At 38.2% G+C, this 19,465-nt stretch overlaps 1 protein-coding gene across 3 annotated transcripts in view; it reads right to left on the bottom strand.

The window, feature by feature from the left end:
- Nucleotides 1–10,027: 10,027 nt before the first annotated feature.
- SACK1B (scaffolding CK1 anchoring protein B) overlaps nt 10,028–19,465 on the bottom strand; it is a 56,144-nt gene continuing 46,706 nt past the window's right edge. For 2 of the 3 annotated variants that reach the window (XM_085574661.1, XM_021551222.3), the window contains one exon: nt 10,028–19,405. In XM_085574661.1, coding sequence (XP_085430787.1) covers nt 17,050–19,405 — 2,356 coding nt within the window. In that variant the 3' untranslated portion in view covers nt 10,028–17,049. The remainder of the gene's footprint in view (nt 19,406–19,465) is intronic. The other variant, XR_014953610.1, reaches the window with a different exon arrangement.

Raw genomic sequence — 19,465 nt, 5'->3', positions numbered from 1 at the left:
GAGAGAAACATGAGAACTAAAAGCTAGATCAGTGGTGCTCTGGTCTCTGTTCTCTCCCCAGACACACATATTAGAAGGTGACCAAGTTGAAACTGAAGTGGATACTGCCGAGAGCAGAAGGAGCACTGAGGAAGTCCATAGTTTGCCATTTCTAGCAAATCACCTAGGACAAAACAAATGTGTGAAGCCTAAACTTTTTTCTTGGCCCTAATGATTCCTTTGAAGTATTGGTAAGACTCACCAGCTGATGGGTCTAAGGAATCTCAAATTTAGTCCTACAAAACCACCTCCCTACTACGCATTTGACAGCTATACCTTGAGAACACTGAGTAGGATTTTAATTTTGAACATTAAAAAATTACAACTTCACACAAAATTATAACATTAACAGCAGTAAAGTAATATTTATAGTTTATGACTATGAGTTATGACTTCAGTGTGGGTGATCCTGACTTACACAATGGTGCAGTATGTTTGTCTGCAAGGGACAAACATACATGAAACTTTTGTCCAATCTCACACCACTGAGACATAAGAAAATCACTGTGAAGACCACTGGATTTGTTCAGATGCAAAAACTATTAGGAAAAGAAACAGTTTTCTCCAGATCATGAGATAATCATTAATACACAATATTCACAAACAATGCCCAGCAAACTTTGCACAGTAGTTGTACATTTAAATGTAATAAAACACTTTGTCTTCACTATTTGTCTTAATTCCTTCTTGCTGTTTGTAAGAGGTTATGAAGGGTTAACTACATAGATAGGAGGCAAGGAGATGCAGGGAAATGTAGCCAGCTGTTGAATGAAGCATCAAGACATGAACAGGACAATTACTTGAGGCAGTTTTCCTACCTAAAACAACAGGAAGCTTCATCTACTGGATATGAATTTTTAACAGGAAACCTTTGAAGTGACTTCAAAGACATGAGGTGATTAAAACAGATAAAGGGAGCAAAGGGAGAGGCTGATCTTGTGCCATAGGAGAGTCTGGGATGCAGAGAGGAATGCACTGGGGTTTGCAGGCAGGAGCCTGGCCAGCTCTCCAGCTCTTCATGCTCTCCAGCTAACACCATGGACTAACACAGCAGCTCCCTCAAGGACTGCACTGTCCACTGCTTTCAGGCAAAAAGTGCACACTGCTTTGTTTCATAGAGATACTAGCTGAAAACAAAAGCAATGTTTAGGATAAGGGCACAACACCTATCCTTGACACCCCCTAAGAGTTATTCTAACACGTCTTTCCACAGGATGTTCTTAACACAAGCCTGAAAAGGAGCAATATTTTCCTTCTGTTTCAGAAAGCCAAGTCTAATGCAGCTGCTGAATCATAGCTGGCAATTACAGAAACACTAGTGATAAAATTAAAGGAATTTTCTGAAGGTTTTATCCATTACTCACAAACTTGTGAAAAATCTCATTATTAGCATATTTGGTGTTAATAAGCTACACTTTTGTAAAAAACACTGCTAAGAAATTTCAAATGTCCAACTTGGGACTATATTGTGGCTGGAATATCGGTAAAGTGCAAAAAGCCTTTCGAAGTATCTAAAACAAAATGCAAATTAATTTTGTTTTACTGGCATGTCAGCCATGTTATTTGGTTAAAGGACTGTCTACTATTTGCAGAGAAAAAGGAAGGACTAATTTATAAAGTTCTAGCACAAAATTATTTTTTACACACAGAACAGCAGTTTAAATTTTAAGTCCTCGTTTATTATTTGATTTCACTCACGTTGCTTCATTTTGTACAACACAGGAGGGTTGTTTGAAGCCTCTTTTCTGGGGTAGGAAGGAGGGACAGTCTGAAATAATTTTGTGGAACATCTGTGATGTTCTGTGGAGCAACAGAAATTCACAGGTCACAAGCTGAATAATGCTAAACTTAATCAGGAAACGCTGAATCTGTTAAAAAAAATCCCAGAGCCCACAGAGATGGTTTACATAGACATAGTCTGCAGACTATCAAGCAGAGCCATAAAATGCACATTGCAGCTTGCACATTAAACCCAAAGGTTACAATAAATAAATGCTGTGCATCCCCTGAGGATACTCTCTCAAGGAAGGAAGGAAGATTGCCACGTGAAAAGAATGGCAACAGCTCCATGTGCAGCAGCAGTTTCAGGCCTCATGCAGGAAGGGGGAAACTGAGGTTTCCCTCTAGCCACGCTGCCCAACACCTTTGTGACTCCTGTGTGACGTGCCAGGCTCATGGCCAGCGCTGGGGGCTGCAGGCAGGAGTGAGAATGGGGCACCCCACACTGTACTGCTGCACAGAAAGGCAACTTCCAAAGCTTCAGCAGAGCCACAGCGATGCTGGGCAGCCATACCAAAGTGACCTGTTGTAAAATATCCCAAATCACAGGACAGATATTTAAAAGTAATTCCAGTCAATCATTTTTGACTGTTGTTTATGCTTACCCTTTTGTACATGCTGTCTTCTTGGAAAGTAAACATTCCTTTTTGAACTGGTAGGTCTGGAATTTCCACTTCCAGAATGATTGAATACAGTGATCAAGCTGCTTTGGAAAAGTTTTTGTAAGTATTTTTAAGTCAAAAAATAGCTCAATCTGAAGGGGCAAAATTAAATTGAGGAGCAATAATGAGGAACAAAATCCTCCTTAAAACATTGGGAGCTACTGACAGCGACTTGGGGATAAAGTTTACATCTTCTATCCCTTCTTTCTGAGTGGTTGGTCCAGTAGCCCCCGACAGCCTTCTTAGTTCCATGGGAATCCCCAGCAGCCTTCCTTCTCCCTATAGCACACTGGCTTTGCTCTCAGTGCCATGAGAAGCAGATACATAGATGGCTAGCATTTGTCAACTCATTTTTCCATCTTGGCAGAAAATAGTGAGAAAAAAACAATCAACAGAGTGGGATGAATTCTACAATTGTTAAGTAAGGTTACCTTAAGAAGCAACAAACTTAGAATTATTGTTTTGTTGCCACAGTAGATTTCTTAAACCAAAATGAAGCATTATAGTTTAAGAGCACCATTGAAACAAATACAATTATTGCAGAACAAGCCATGTGCATGCCTTCTGAGTAAAAATTCCAGAAATCCACAGATATTTATTCAGAGTTATACTGCTGCAAGTGCTGCAGATTGCAATGATCAATGTTAAACATATTTACACAGCAGAGTTGTTTCCATCTTTTTTCACAAATCTGTAAAGTTGCACTCAACCTATTCAAATAAACCTAGCTGTAAGTTATAGAAGCAGTTTCACCTAGTGAAGAAACAGGAGAAAATTCTTCATCACTCTGTCCTGAAGGTTATAATAACTCAGAAAATTTTAAAAAGGAATACATTAAGAGACAATTTAGGATTTTTTACTGTCTAGACAGAAAAGATATGAGATTGCAACAGCCAGGAGATGTATTGTACTCCCTGATATGATGCAAACAGGTAAATGGAAGACTGTTTGGTTTTTTAGGGGTTTTTTGGGTCTCTTTGTTTGGGTGGGGTTATTTTTGTATTTTGTTTTGCTTTTGGTTTTGTTTAATTTCCTTTTACAGTGTAGTTACTATGTACAAGGAAGAGAAAAAATGGACCAGAAACTACCCCAGCTAAAGTACCTCCAGCATAACACCCAATTTACTCACATTGATCCAAATTAGTAATCCTCAAAAGCCAGCCTGGTTTCTTCCAGACTAGAAAGTCACTGCAAACCCATTAACTGTCTGTATTATAATTTTTGATCACTCAAATTCTGCTTTGGTCAACCCTCATGGGCCCAGATCTTTCTGGCACAGAGACAGTCATCTCACCTTTCCCATGTCTCTGCCTTTAAATTTCTCAGTTAAGCTTTCCTCCTTTTTTTTTTTTTTTTTTTTTTTTTGCATTTAAGATACCAGGTTGTTCCATCTATCCCTGGTCTTTTTGAGTCCCAGGTTGATAAAAGAAGTCTTCATGGAGCTGAAGAAGAGCCTGCATCTCCCCTGGACTACCCCTGCAGGAGCATCACTGATGAAGATGAGCAATCAGGTAGTAAAGCAGGCAAGGTCAAGAGATGAGGTGTCTGTTGATTGAGAAATTGGGTCAACAGAAGAAGAAATCCTTCCTTTTGGTCCTTGTATCTGTCTCTGCTTCTTTATTTTAGCTTAGAGGACAAACAAATTATAGAAAAATGGGGTTGCATGATGCGTTTAGAAATTGAATCCTAGTTGGCTACATAAGAAACCTGTTTAAGTGCTGCTGAATCTTAATCTCCCACATGCTAGTCCAGTACTTAATTTAAAAACATTGCCCATCCTGAAAATCAGGACTTGGGACTGCCCTCTCTCAGGTGTAAATCAGCATGGAAATTACCTCAGTGTTATTTAGATGTAGAAGCTGTGGGCTCTAGTATTAGCTGGAAGTAATGAATACTGTTTTACAGCAAGCAGAACGCATTCATTCATGCTACTTTCACTTTATCATTGGTTTGCAGTTTTTCATCTATACAGGGAATATGCATCATGTACATAAAAAGAAAATCCAAACCGAAAAAAAAAAAACAAAAAAAAACAACAAAAAAGGTGTTTGAGAAACTCTGTCATCAGGTTGCTGTTTTCTGTACGCATTTTTCTGGTGATGATCCTTTCATGCAAGCATCATCACCATACTGAAAGCAATTTAATTGCATGTTTCCTAGGTGTCATTTCCTGTAATTGATTACTAGCTAAAGTAAAACTCAAAGAACACTCTGTTCTTACTTGAAGGTCAGTAAAGAAACATCTGCAAAACCAGAGTTGTTTGTTAATATGCACTTTATTCTGGGTCATTTGACTACCTTGTCAGATCAAACAAATCAGTATTAAGTATTGACTGATTATTTATTTAATACTATAAATATAATATATATGAAAATATCATGAGATATAATCACTTATCATGTGCAGACTACTATCACACTGGTACATTGACACTGAACCTCAAAAACTGGGGGTGGTTTAAATGCCACTTTTGTCATCTCTTCCATAGCCATGTGTATACTTTTGTCAGTGCTAAAGAACAGAAATATCTGACCAGGCTGTGAACTATGGCACTTCAGATACGTTAGCAGTCTCATTATACTTTCAAAATTGATCCTAGCTTGCATATTTCTCTGGAGCATCATTATGCATTGATGCTGATGCTGCGCTGGACACATGAATGCATGGGTAACAGTATGAGGAGAGAAAAAGAAAATATCTGTCAGGAAATGAGGGAAAACTGAAGACCAGGTGCTTTACAATGATTGTGTGGTTTTGATCTGTGAAGTTTTCATCAGATAATGAACACCACAGACTAGACCTGCTTGAGATGTCTCATAAGTGCTTACAGGAATAGCTAGTAACTCACTCTACTAACAAGGTCAGATTCCTGCTTCATATGGTTTTGTGTGACCTTGTGTGCTTTTCAGTGGAGAAGTGACAAATCACACCACTGGTTCCTGCTTTGGCCTTCTCAGCATTTCTCCCTGCCACAGTGGTCTGCTTTCACATAGGAAAAAATATTAAAACTATTGATGGGAGAGATTTTCTTGCTTTCTCCCTTTTTGTGATATTCAGGAAGATTGTTTCAGTTTCTCAGCCTCCCTGCCAGTAATAGCAATCTCGCTGAAGCCTGGTGTGGTCACTCATCAGCATCAAGAGAAAAGGTTTTGGGACTGAATTTTCTAACTGCTTAATCTGACAGTACATGAGTCAGAACAGGATACAGATCTTCTGCGTCTAGGTTTGAGCTTCATATGCTTCATAGGCTAGGGGATACATACAGAGCATTTGCATAGGAGTCCATGCAGTTGCTGGGAAATACTAAGAATGCCAGGTGAGGTATCCCCTGCACTGTGTGCTGAGCACCCTGCTGCCACAGGCTCTGCCCCACCTCTGCTCAGTGTGGGCAAACTCTGCTCTCTGCTCATGAAAATAGCAGTGGGATTCAGTTTTTGTAATTATCTGAGATTTGTGTGGAAGACTAAAGGCTCCAAGTGAAATGCTAGCCTGGGCTTTATGAGATTTTTACTTGCCACCTTAGTTTGTCTGTCACTTTGAAGCACTGCTGATTTGGCTTCCTGCTGGCAGGGATTTAAAATATGCCAATGTACATTTTGGTTGCCTTAAGCAAGTGGATGGATTAATATCTCTTTCTGCCCTATGATTCTTTTTTGCATTTAATTAAGAGATGCACAGATGTGCATACAATTATTATGATATAAATGCATCGACCCACATTTCCTCTCACATTAAAAGTATTTCTAAATATTTCAAGAGCATAATAGCTCTTGTTTCTCAATAAGAGAAGAAAGCATTCCATTATTTGTGAAGGAAGATGCTAAAATATGCTTAATGGTATACTTCTTGAAACTTCAAGTACCTAAAAATTGCGAAGTCGTGTCTGTTGTGTTTTAATAATTTCGGAACCCAAGGTAGTCATGATAATGGAGTGAATTATTTAAAATCCAAAGAAATAAGATCTATTAAATAATAAAATACTTTTGATCATGGGAAATGAAAAATTAAAAGGATTTTTTTTACAAAAAAAGAGAAATATACGATACTTCTTGCTTAAGGAGCTGCAGGTGAAATAGAAGTTGTTTGAATTTAAACTGTCAACTATCAACTTCATTCATTATTAATTTCTCAATGTAATGAGATTAACATTTTTATAAATAATTGATCTGAAAAATAATCCAAACAAGTAACTGGCTTGTTGACTGAATAAAATATTCCCTATTAGTCTAAAGATTATAGACTGTAAATTTTTATCTACTGAGAAAGTAATCTCTTTTGAATTATAGACCATTGTTGAATATACTTGTCTTTAGAGCTGATCAAGCTGGAAAATAAACTCATGTGAGAATGTATGCATGGATATATAGACAACCCTTAAAATATTAGCTCTGTAACAATACTCCTCAGGAGTATTTTCTCAGAGAGGTGAAAGAAGTGACATGATGAGATGAAAGCAGGGCTAAACACAAGTCTGTGAAATGTGGGTTTGAGGAGCAGTATAAGAGAAACAACTTGAGCCCACAGGTTTGCAGCAGACATATAAAACCAATAGCTAACTAACCAGAAGCCCTGATAGGAAAAAAGTGTGAGCAAATATAAGATACAAAGGTGCCTTCTGGTTTACTCTTATTTTCATGGCTTTTTTTCCCTCTGGCCACATTTGTGGTGTGGGTGGGGGAAAAAAAAGGACAAAACTGCTTCAGGCAAAGCCTTCATTCTGCTTATAATCTCCTAAAGTTCAACACTTCATTGTTTGAGAAGTTCTATTGCTTGAAGGCTGCACAATGTGTATGGAAAAAAAAAAAAAAGAAATTCAGTTAAAAAAAAAGCTAATTTGTGGAACATCTGTTCTTGAAATCTGCAGAGCAAAAAAAGTTTCCCTTTCACAGCTGGTGTCTTCCCAGCAAATGAGAAGAATGCTATTCTAGATCCATGATTTGTGACCCTATCTCTGCCCAAACATTTGAAGCATCAAAGGACGATGACACAATCTCTTGGACAATGGCACAATCTCTTGGGCAGTGGCAGTTACCTGGCTGAAGGGAGGCTGTATATGATGACATTGCTCCAGAATATTTCTCCCACCACTAAGAATTTGCAGTGCAGGGACTGTATGAGCCTGAGATGGGTGTCAATGAAGTAACTAAAACCCAGCCAGTTACTCGTCATGTAACCAGTGACAGATGCTGTTCTCCTAAAAGCTTTTTACATAGCATAAGAAAAAATCTGCTGCCAAACAGGCGTCTGATCTTCCCAGATACTTTTTCCTCCAGTTTTTTTGGTTTTCCCCAAACCGTTGCTCTGATCAGAGAAGGAAGAACAGAGGATATGTATCTCAAGGCATGCATGACATCTTTATGGCACTTCTCTGGCTGTGAGAATAAATATATGGCAACCACCTGCTTCCCTATGGCCTGCATTGATTGCTGTAATGTTTTTGGTTAGGAAAGCAATCATCAGGAGTTTCTGAGAACATCCTGACTTCAAGGCCTGTCTGCCCTATTGATTTATCCACTTACAGCCTGAGTCCTCTGAATCACTCTGGTGTAGATATAAACAGACTTGAACAGACTTAAGAGCTGACTACCTATCCCACCTTAGAAAGCACTAAGATATCTTTGTTTTGATGAGCAAGTTGAACAGAACAATTGTGAAGACCGTGGCTGACTCATTTGAAACTGGCCACTGCATACAGAGTAATGGTTAATATTTTTTTTTCTTTGCTTAAGGGTTGTCTACTCACTGATACCTATCGCAATATTTCCCCAAGTAATATTAGTCATTACTTCAAGATAAAAATAGCTGGGTATCACAAATGTAGTGTGAAAGATTGTAGTTTTTGAGATACAAAGGGAAAGACCATTTAGTTTATACAAAGATCTGGAATTGTACAGGCACTTAATAGAATTACAGAATCAGTTAGGCTGGAAAAGGCCTCTGAGATCAACTGAGTCCAACCTATGGATACAGACTTTAGCAAGATTTTAGTTTGGAATGTGCTTGCGCTAAACAAGACCCAATTTGCACACCTGGAAATGGACTCTCCAAGTCACCATATTATTGGTAAATTCAAGGCAGTGGAACCAAATGGAAGTATAACGAGGAGACATCCATGTCTGTACCCACAGCTACTCTGGCATGCAGGAGCAATGAAGCCTTGGGATTCCCACATGTCAGAAGGGGATGACAGCTCTTACTCAGCTATGAGGAATTCTTGGATAATAAAATAATTCTGCAAAAACTCTAAATATTATTGTTTTCAAAACAGTTTTGCAAAAAAAGTTTTCTTACATTTCAACTTTCAGTAAATAACTGGCATGCCTGGCATGCAAGTACTTACCTGCCAGAAATCCCCTACTCATACATTCATTGGTCTTGTCCTCATTAGGATATATGCATACCTTCCTTCTCAATCCAATTGATATGTCCCAAAAAGAGTTTTGGCTTTTATATATTTACTTAGTGATCATACATTTCAGAATGATGCACACAGAGTTGCTAGCAGGGTAAGTTTACATTTGTCCTAAGTAAGGAAAACACAAAGCGAAGGAGACAAGGCAGTAATTATTATAATGCCTTCTGTGTGTGGGAACTGGAAAAGACTTGAACTCAATGAACCATGATGAGTTTTACTTAAATTACAATATAAGTAGAAGTTCCTGCACAGGTAGGAGGCACAGTATTATGCATACAGGTATGTGCATGGGTGCCTGCAGACACCACGCCATAACCCCAACCATCAGTCTCCATATGTGGTAAATCAATATTAAATATAACCTTTTCTAACTGAAAAAGCACAAACGTCCTCCTTCTCTTAATTTCCTTCCTCCATTAAGTCTAAATATAAACCATAAGCTGTTCAGAAAGGCTATTATGTTTTCTACTGCTTTTTCACAGGCACTAAGCAAATATTCAGGATTCAATATCAATTTCTCATGAGCCACCCCTTGGTACAACTCATGCATGGAGTTGTCAGAAGTTAATTCTCACAAACCATGTGATGGGAATTATTTTTTCAGTATCAAGTACAATGCAAAGGATAGGCAAACAGATTTCCTGAAGGATGTTTCTTTTAAATAGGGGAGAGGAAATTAAGGCGGAGACAGGAGGAAAAAGAAAACACTATCGAACCTGACATTACTAGCAAGGCAGAACTAACAGGAAGGCAAAGAAACCCAAAATACTACAGCAAGGAAGTGATACATGGCTCTGAAAGCAAACATGGGATACTAACACTGTGGACCTTACCCCCATACCTTTTTGATCCCACTTACTTTCATTGTATTATACCAATATTTTATTCCAGTTATTTTATTTTAGTGGTTTGCTTTGGTCCTTTCTCTGTGGTGTGTGTGAGCTCTTGTCCCATAGAAGGTGCAACAGTTCTGCCAACAGCCATGCTAGCACAAAACAGCTTTGAGACCTCGATTTTTTAACATTTCATTCAACATTTCTGATGTCAGCATTTTTTTTAATGTTTAAAATTTTGAAATGAGAATTGCTAATAACAGCATGAGCCAGTGAAAAAACAAACACAGAAATTAGCTGAGCTTTAAAAGAAACATTTTATTTGGTAAAAAATAAAGGTAATAAATTATTTCAAGGCATATTTTGGTTTGTATTTGTACATCCACGGTATACCCATAACATAGCTGCTATGTAACCCAAGAATGACATCTTTGGAAAAAAGGATTTACATATCAAGTAGTTTTAAATGAAACCAGCACAGCATTTTAAATCTGTCAGTTTTGCAACCAACTTGAAGGAAATTCCTTTCCCACACCCCCCACCCTGCAAAATTACACAGGAAAATCCATTCTGGGTCTTGTGTATTTGTAGTATCCCTCATGCTTCTTTGCATCATCTAGATAGTGTCTCAGCTTTTTTTAATCAAAGAGTAACTGATTATTATGTTTCCTGCCATGTTGGTGCACTAGCTTTCATTTTCAACTGGTAAAATGTTCAGTAGGTAAAACATATGAATATTCATTTGTGATTTCATCTTCTGATTTTACTTGTTTCCTTTGCTGTGTCTGAAGATACCTGAAAATGCTTTTTAGTTTTGTCTCCTTGTCTTTTTAGTAATTCAAATTCACATCCTCTTCTGCAATTTTATGGAACATCACAGATCCATATAGTCTACTTTAAAGAAGATTGATCAAAACTTTGAAATCAGAATATTTTCACACCAGCACTTGTGACATTTGAAAGAAACATATCAAACATGATGTCTTAATGTGGTGATGCCATGGGTCAAAATCAGACATGACTCAAACAAAACAATACAAATACATAGTCAACAATTACCCACAGCTAGGATTGCACTGAAAGTTTTAATACTAAAATCTAACAAAACATGTATGTATGGTATGCTTTATCCTGGGATGGCCTAATTTAAAAATCTAAGCATGTTTTTCATGCCTCATTGGAATAGTTCTTCAGAGTAACATTCAAGAGCTTGGGAAGCTGTATATGACCAGTCTGAATTTTGCTAAATAAGAAAAGAACAGACATACAATAGACATGTAGGAATCCAGTGTTTGAATGCTAATTAATTAGTTGCATTCATTTCTCAAACACAATAAAATATTGTCACTGGTGCTAAGTCTTTCAAATATTTCTACTTCAACTGACATAAATTCTCTGTGTTCTGGAAAGAAAATAAGAAATTTTTCTCCCAGCTGTATTTACATATGGAAGCAACACTATCAAAATAAGCACATATCATGGCGCAAGAAATTACTGGTTTTCCCTCCAACTATCTTTTGCACTTAACCATTGAATTTTTAGATATTTTAACACATATGGTGAAAGAAAGATGCATAGTCATCACAGAAGCTTCTTCTGAAGGGATGCCAAGTAATTTTTAGCAAACCAGATTCTTCTCCAGAAATACACAAAGATATTTGAAAAAATCAAAGTTATTTATGAAAAAAAATTATTTATGTCTTTTGGAAGAAAGGACGGGCAACTCAGGACAACCACAAGGATATTGTGAGGCTTTGCAGGGAGAAAATTAGAAAGACCAAAGCCCATCTGGAATTTAACCTGGCCACTGCCAGAAAAGAAAATGAAAAAGCCTTCTATAAACACATCAGCAATGGGAATGTTGAGGAGACTCTCCATCCTTTCTTGGATGTGGGGGGAAACATCGTCACAAAGGATGAAGAAAACACTGAGGTATTTAATGTCTTCTTTGCCTTTACTAGTAAGAGCAGTTGTTCTCTGGGTGCCAGCCCCGAGTTGGAAGACAGGGATGAAGAAAATGAAACCCCCATACGGTGAGATACCTGATACACCCCTTAAACAAAAACAACTATAGGGCTGGATTGCATCTACTCATGGGTACTGAGGGAGCCGGCAAAAGTGCTCACTGATCCCCATTCATTTACCAGCTGTCCTGCTTTACTGGGAAGATCCCGGGTGACAGAAAGTTGCCAAATGTGATGTCAATCTACAAGGACCAGAAGAGGATGCAGGAAACTACAGACCTGTCCACTCTGATCTGGGTGCCAGGGTCACCATTTCCCACAGTATTCTTCTGGAGAAACTGGATGCTCATGGCTTGGGTGGGTGCACTATTCGCTAGGTACAAAACTGTCTGTCAGTGAATGGAATCAATTCCCATTGGCAGCCAGCAAAATGGTGTTCCCAAGGGCTCAATATTGGGGCCAGTCCTGCTTAGTACCTTTACTGATGATCAGCATGAGGAGATCACTTGGACCCTCAGTCAGTTTGTAGATGACACCAAGTTAACTGGGAATGTTGATGTGCTGCAGAGGGATCTGGACAGGGATATTGGATCAGCAACGTGCGGCCCAGCAAGACCAGAACAGTGACTGTCCCCCTGTGCTTGGCACTGGTGTGGCCACACTTTGAGCACTGTGCTCATTTCTAGGCCTCCCACTACAGGAAGGACATTGAGGTGCTGGAGTGTGTCCAGAGAAGGGCAAGAGAGCTGGCAGAGGGTCTGCAGCACAAGTTTTATGACTTAATTAGTCAACATCACAAAAGCAAACTCAGAACTACCAGCTTTGCTTAACAGCAAAGGAACCCTGTTCTGAGCTCTTCAAGAGCAAATATTTTCTTCCATCCTGTTTACAAGTACAGAACAGCATTCTCAGAACATGCAACATGTTTAGCATCATGTGAAATGTGAAAATTGTAGACCTAACTGTAACTCTTAGAGCTGAAAATTATGAAAGATTTCAGACCCTGTATAGAGGTACCCAGACATCTATCTGTAAGCACCTCTCTGAAATAAGGGATGAAATGGCAAGACAGTCTTGAGCATTGCAGTCTCTTCTCTTGTCACTGGGGTGCTAATGGAATACATACTTGTGCAAGTGAAAGCAAAATTGGAGGAACATGCTTCAATTACTCATGAACTACTGCAGCTTTATGTTGCTCTAACTCTCCTGACTTAAATGAAAACAAACTAAAATACCCCAAAATACTGTACTGTGCAATACAAAATTGATATGGGGAATAAATTACACTAAGTACCATGGTAACCCTACTGATCTCTCTGCATTACAGAGTTGCAAAGTTACTTGTTGATTGCACAGCTTACCCCACATAATTCTACAAATGAAAAAAAAAAATGTATTTATCATACAGCTTAGTAAACTAAATTTGAATTTTATTTTTACACTGTCCTGCAACACATTTTGGTATCTTTTATGATGTCTTATAAACCACGTTTTAATACATTTCAGAAAGCTGAAAAATTATCAAATAGTTGTTGTCTTTGAATAGTAATTTTTCACCTCTGCAAAAACATCTAGTGCCTGATAAGCTTCTTGTTTTTCTCAAGGTTTGCAACAAATACTACTATCCTCATTTATTAGACAGCTGGCAACTCACTTTTTCTCGATTTATAATCTTTCTTCACATCTAGTTTGTGTTTGTTAGCATTAATAAAGAGGGCACTGCAAGGTCATTAATAAGAGAATAATCAACAATTTTGCCGTCTGGGAGGTAGCAAAAGCTGTTTATTACAGGGCTGAAGAAATGAAGCAATTTATTCACTGTATATAATGACTGTATGTAGGGGTAGTTTATTTATGACACAAATTGAACAAGCTCTGTATGAGGAGCCTGCATCTTCCAGGTGCACTGCCCTCTGCTCCCAACAGTGCTCCTGAAGGAGCTCAGCACCTCAGGACTGCTTAACTCTGAACAGCTTTCACAGAGATGCGTGACAGTGCTAATGGAGCTTTATTTAATGCAGGAATGATGTGACATTTCTTATGGATTTCACAATTCCCAAGCCATGTGGCCAAACGACTGTCATGCATGGCAACAGCTATTACTTCACAGCCTTACAAAACAGGGAGTGCATTGGGTGTGTGCACATTGTAAAACCTGTAACATGCAATGCACATTTAGGACACTGAGTGAACTGCATCTCTTTGGAAAGGTAGATACACTAACAAAAGCTTTGGGAAAAAAGAAGTTCAAAAATACGAATTCCAACTTTTCCCTCCAGAAAACTGCACATCCTTTTTCTCTGCTGATATAAGGATTTTTTTGTCCCCTATATTTTCCTTTTTATTTTATGGACAATTGGGCTCCCATGGAGACATGAGGCAATCACATCATATGATATGAGTACATTAGACAGTACTGGGTGAGCATTTTCCCACTACCACAGGTTCTGGAGAGAACAAATGAACACTTGGTCCTTGCAGCACCTGTGGACAATGTGCTTCCCAACCTTCAAAGCTGTAGCTTCAGGCAGGGCATTAAGCTGCTCTTCCCATAGTGTCAAGCAGAGCCTTATCCTCCCGAAGCAGCACTGGGTCTTGTTACATTCCAAAAATAGTGATGTCAGTACATTAAGAGTCTGATCCTACTTCCCCTGAGGTCCATGGAATTCATTTTAATAAACCTTGGATCAAGCCTTAGCACAGACCATTCCTATGTGAGAACTCTGAGAAAAGAGTTGAAAATTAAAAAAAAATGCTATTTCTACAGAGATTTTTTTTTTTTTTTTTTTTTGCACGATCAAGTCTATGAGCAGGCTCCACTGAAGGATCTTAATCTTCTGTGCAGGTGAAAAACAGCAGTATATACCTACAAACACAGGTGATTTGGTTAATTAAAATATCTGCCTTATAAGGACTCTTTCATTAGCAATCTACTTTGAGAAATACAGTAATTATTTCTAAATTTCATGAGTGTAGATTTCCCAAGGCTTATTACAATATGGAAAGCAATTGCTCTTCTACACTTGCCCCAAGACCCTTGTTCTCCTTCTCTCGTTTCCTTCCCAAATATAGTTCTGCCTACAAGCATATGTCACTAGAGTACAAAGGAAAAGTAAAGATCTTCCTAAAACTACCCCAATCATTTTTAGCACCAACTGCACTTCAGTTCAGGTACTATCCTGGACAAATTTCCAACTGGCTAAAAATTAAGTGCTTTAAAAAGTACAGTTGGTAATGCTGTTGTCTGTGTAGCTGTGGAAGTACATTGTACCTATGTTGAAAACACACCTTGAGAACTAAGACACTCCTTATCCTGGGTCTGAACATGTTGCCTCTGTTGGAACAGAATATTTAAACATAAATGTTTATTTGGGAAAAATACTAACTATGGCATTTCATCAAGGAATGAACAAAGTGATCACCAAGAAATTTATAAAATCTTTTGTGATCACAAGCAATGGAGAGATCTAAACTTTCAGCAGAGGATTAAGATGCAAGTCTTTGTCAGTCATATATATAATTAGCATTGCCACAATGAAACAGTTACTGCTATGATGCATGAGCCCTAATAAAGGAGCCTAAGAGCTTGAATAAAAAGCTGACACTGCTTCATTGAAGTCACTGACAGTAACTGTGGTGACTTCATGGGAACCCGAACAGGTTATCAGTAAGAAGTAGATTTCCATTTAAAATCTATTCCCAGGGTCACAGGCAGATAAGACAAATTTACTTCAATTGGTGCATTTTTGCCTTTTTAGTATTTTTTTCTAAAGAATGATGCCAAGACCTTCATGGTGGACTCCTCCATAGAACACTGTGGGGCCTTTCAGATCTAAGACTGAAGTTTTCTCCTAAAACTCTCTCCTGAAACACAAAGATCTGTGTAAGAATTCTAAGCTTTCAGCAGTAAAATTTCAAAAAAATCTGAATTTTCAAACAAAACTGTCACAGAATATCTTACAGCTAAATGGTTATGAAGTCCTTCTAAGACACGAATTTCACACCCAGGACAGGGTGAGCCAGTTGAATGTTCTGGCTGCACATTGCAGATGAAAAGTGGATGCCATACTGCTGCCCAAACACATCACCACACCTCTGTTTTTGTAAGCACTAACCTGTAGTCACCTATTATTGAGAAATTTTTTATGATACAGAGGCTCAGATAAACCAAACATGTCCCTTATAGACTGCAGTTAGGTGTCTCAATCCCTTCACTGAAGTTTAACACTTTCTACTACCACCCTTCACTGATACTTTCTTTGTCTTAGGAAAGGTGCCTTATCGTTTGATGTGGTGATTTTTACAAATCTCACTTTTAGCTGCCTAATTCCTTGCAAGCTTGTAATAGTCATCCTGACATAAGGCCATTAAAGCAACAAAATACCTGGCTACACTTTAAGGCCACAGTTGCAAAAATATCTGGCAACACTTAAAACACACTGCTGCATGTGAAACAAAAACTTACCTGAGAAATGGAGGTCCACAGAAATTTTCTTTTTAAACACCAAAAAGAAAAATGTAATAAAAAAGCTTTTTTAACAAAGACATTACAGAATACTGGCATGCTGTACAAATGTAATTAACTCATTGAAATTTAAACTAATTGTAGGTTATGTTCAAGGCACCTTTTCTATAAATAGTTTTTTTAATGTTAATTCTACATTCACACTACTTTAACCATGTAAACAAGTCAGTGAAAACTCAGATTAAGGTAATTTTCAAATCTGTATGCCAAATACTTCAGAAAAATACATATTACACAGAAAATTCAATAAAGTAAGACAGATCCATCTACTGCCCAAACAGTTCAATAGATGCTAGGAGGTAAATTATTAACAAGATGAAACCTAAAAGAAGATTCCAAAAATTAAAAATAAGTAACATGCAATGCATTAACATTTGTGTTTATAATTTCAAAGTGTACATAAATGCTGAAAAAATATGACTTACTATTCCTAGTGCTATCCTAGTTTTGAAGGGCAAATCTTTGGAGACAGTATTATCTGAAGTTTAAAAACATCCCTCATCTTTTTTACCCCATGTTTATTAATCTTAAAATACACTAGAATGTATTTTATTCACAAGGAAAATGTATAAAATTAATCTTACAATATCAACACTATATATAAACAACTTCCTTGAGACATCTTCTGGACAGAGAATTTCTGTGAAGATTTAAGTATAACAATTCTAGAATAATTATTTTTAAAAATATGTACATTCGTTCCGATGTCCTAGACTCAAGACAAAATCCAAGTAATTCTACAAAAGTTAGCCACGAGTCTTTGTCCAGTTAAGATTATGTCCAGCTTTGCCAGTCTTGATGTATTTCAATATGATCAACAAAATTATAACATTACTTGTTTTTGTGTAGTAAGTTCCCAAACTTTTGCATAAATCCTCTCAGCTTGTTTTCATTAGGCTGCAAAGGGTGATAGGCAGTTGAGTTGTAGCTGACCATGTGATTACTCCTGCCATAATTATTCCCTAACGCCTTGCTTTTGATATCTGAGAGATGTGAACTGCTGTTGGCTGCATTTCCTGCAGGTTGGCTGGCATTTTCCATCTTACAGAATGGCTCAAAGCGACTATAAACACGCCTTTCACTCAAACGAGACCTCAGCTGCTCCTGGTGCTTTGAGCTTGGCAGCTGTGGTGTCATTGAACTTGCTCTTTGGAGAGCAGAAACAGGAGCACTTTCAGAAGTAGCATTTGTGGAGATTTCCTTTGCATCTTGATACTGAATCTGTTCTGTATTAAATCTTGGAGTAGATGGATCTCCTGCAGTTTCTATGAATTTACTTTCAAGGGGGCACAAGAGAGGACACTTTTTATTGCTCTCATCAGATGGAGGTTTTGGAGATTTCGGTGACTTTGGAGACTTCGGAGACTTTGTTGGACTCCCGGTGACATCTTCTTTACTTCTGTTCAAACTACCTTGAGAATTTGATGATGAATTTCTTTTTCTCCTTGGGGAAGAATCTGTCTTATTTTCAGAAATCTTTGGTTTTTGATTCTCATCTTCAGAAACCAATGTATCAGAGCTACTACACATTCTGTAAAAGGCAGGACCTTTGTTTTTTGACAAGTTTTCCTTCTTGTCTGGTGTGAGATTAAGAAGTGACCGCAGTTTCTGGGATCCTTTCTTCAGAAAACTTGGGGAATTCTTACTTTCTTTCTTCGATGTGCAATCCTTACTAGACTCCTCCCTGCTAGCTTCAGTGAGAGCTGCCATGGAGATTGCCTTGCTAGCAGTCGGGTTCTTCAGCTCTCCTTTCAGGTCCTTCTCCTCCTGTGGTGAGTGGTTGGTCACACTATGCAAACTTTTAGCACTCTTCAGCATCTCTTCTGGAAGTTTTGGACTAACTGGCTGCTTAAGTCTGTGCCTAGTCAATGTGCTGTAAACATAATTGGATGCATGTTTGTTGGTACCAGGATCCAATATGGACTTGGAATTAAACATAGGAAAACTTCTCCTTTTGAGCATATTTTCATTTTGAAGGTTCTTCAAATTATCTGCATGTTTGTCTGTACGCAGTGTTGTGTACAAATACACTGATGAGTCACCAGCTGCATTTGAATTTACACTAGGTTTTGTGTTGTCTGCAATCTGAATTCTGTGGCCTGTTGGTGCATCTGATTTAAGAGGAGAGTTTGTGCCAAGCTCCTCTAAATTATTATCTGTTCCATCTTCTACACTCAGAGCATGGTTAGATGTCCCTTTGGGTGTTGCACTTCCCTCTGACCCAATTATAGTTGAATTTGAAGAACTTGCACAGCTGCTTACTTCCTGCTGTTCAGGTAAAGTTGGCTGAAACACCAGTGACGATCGCAAGCGAGAATGAGAGTACAGCGCATGAGCTTTCATATTTTCAGCTGTGTCATAGCTATCATATCTGTCACCCAAGGCTGACCCATTTGACTCTACTGGATAATCTGACTGGTCATTCAAATAGGACTTTATTCGCCAGTTACGTAGGAATGATTTGGTGGTGTGCTCAAGGGTTGGCATCCTCTGCTGCAGATGGCGGATATGATTATCTGTCCCATTAAAAGACCTCCGTACAATTGAATTTCTCTCCGCAAGATTTACCTTTGGTCGTGAGAACTGATCAGCAAAACTTTGCTGGGGAATATTGTAGTTATTTGCATATCCTCCTCGTAATGATGACACAATACTAAGGCTATCAGATGGCATTTTCCAAGTATTTGGTAGATTGTTTGCTCTGTTAATAGCTCTGTTGAGCAATAGGTAAGGTGTCCTTTCTGGCTTCTCTCCAGCATAACTATGTCTCTTCCAGTGCTCATTTTTTTCACTAGGTTGATACTGCTGGATTGGATTTTGAACATTAAAAGCTGGATTAAATGGTTGCTTATTATAGGCTTGATTTCTCAAGCCATATTTATCTATTTCATTTACTGCATATCTTCCACGAGATTTCCAAACAGGATCTATCTTGAGAACATTGTCTTGCCTACCAAAAAGGTTTCTTTGGCTAGAAACTGAAGCCAAGGAAGACACTGAATGTTGGTATGTATCATTATCCCAGAGTGTCTTGCGACTGTTTACCCGTACTAATTCTGGGGCAAACGAACTGGGAACGGAAGAACGGGCATACAGTGTCCTGAACTCTTCATCAAAGGATTCAACAAGCTGTCCTGTGATAAGCTGAACCATGCTGAGGTTGGTTTTTTCAAATGACCACATAAAGCTGAAAGAAGAAAAAGGACCATTAGATACTGTTCTTTTAAGCTAAAGTATTGCACCAATC

Source organism: Lonchura striata, chromosome 3, assembly GCF_050655825.1.
Source record: "Lonchura striata isolate lonStrDom1 chromosome 3, ASM5065582v1, whole genome shotgun sequence".
Lineage (NCBI taxonomy): Eukaryota > Metazoa > Chordata > Aves > Passeriformes > Estrildidae > Lonchura > Lonchura striata.
This window is presented reverse-complemented; position numbering and strand designations above follow the sequence as displayed.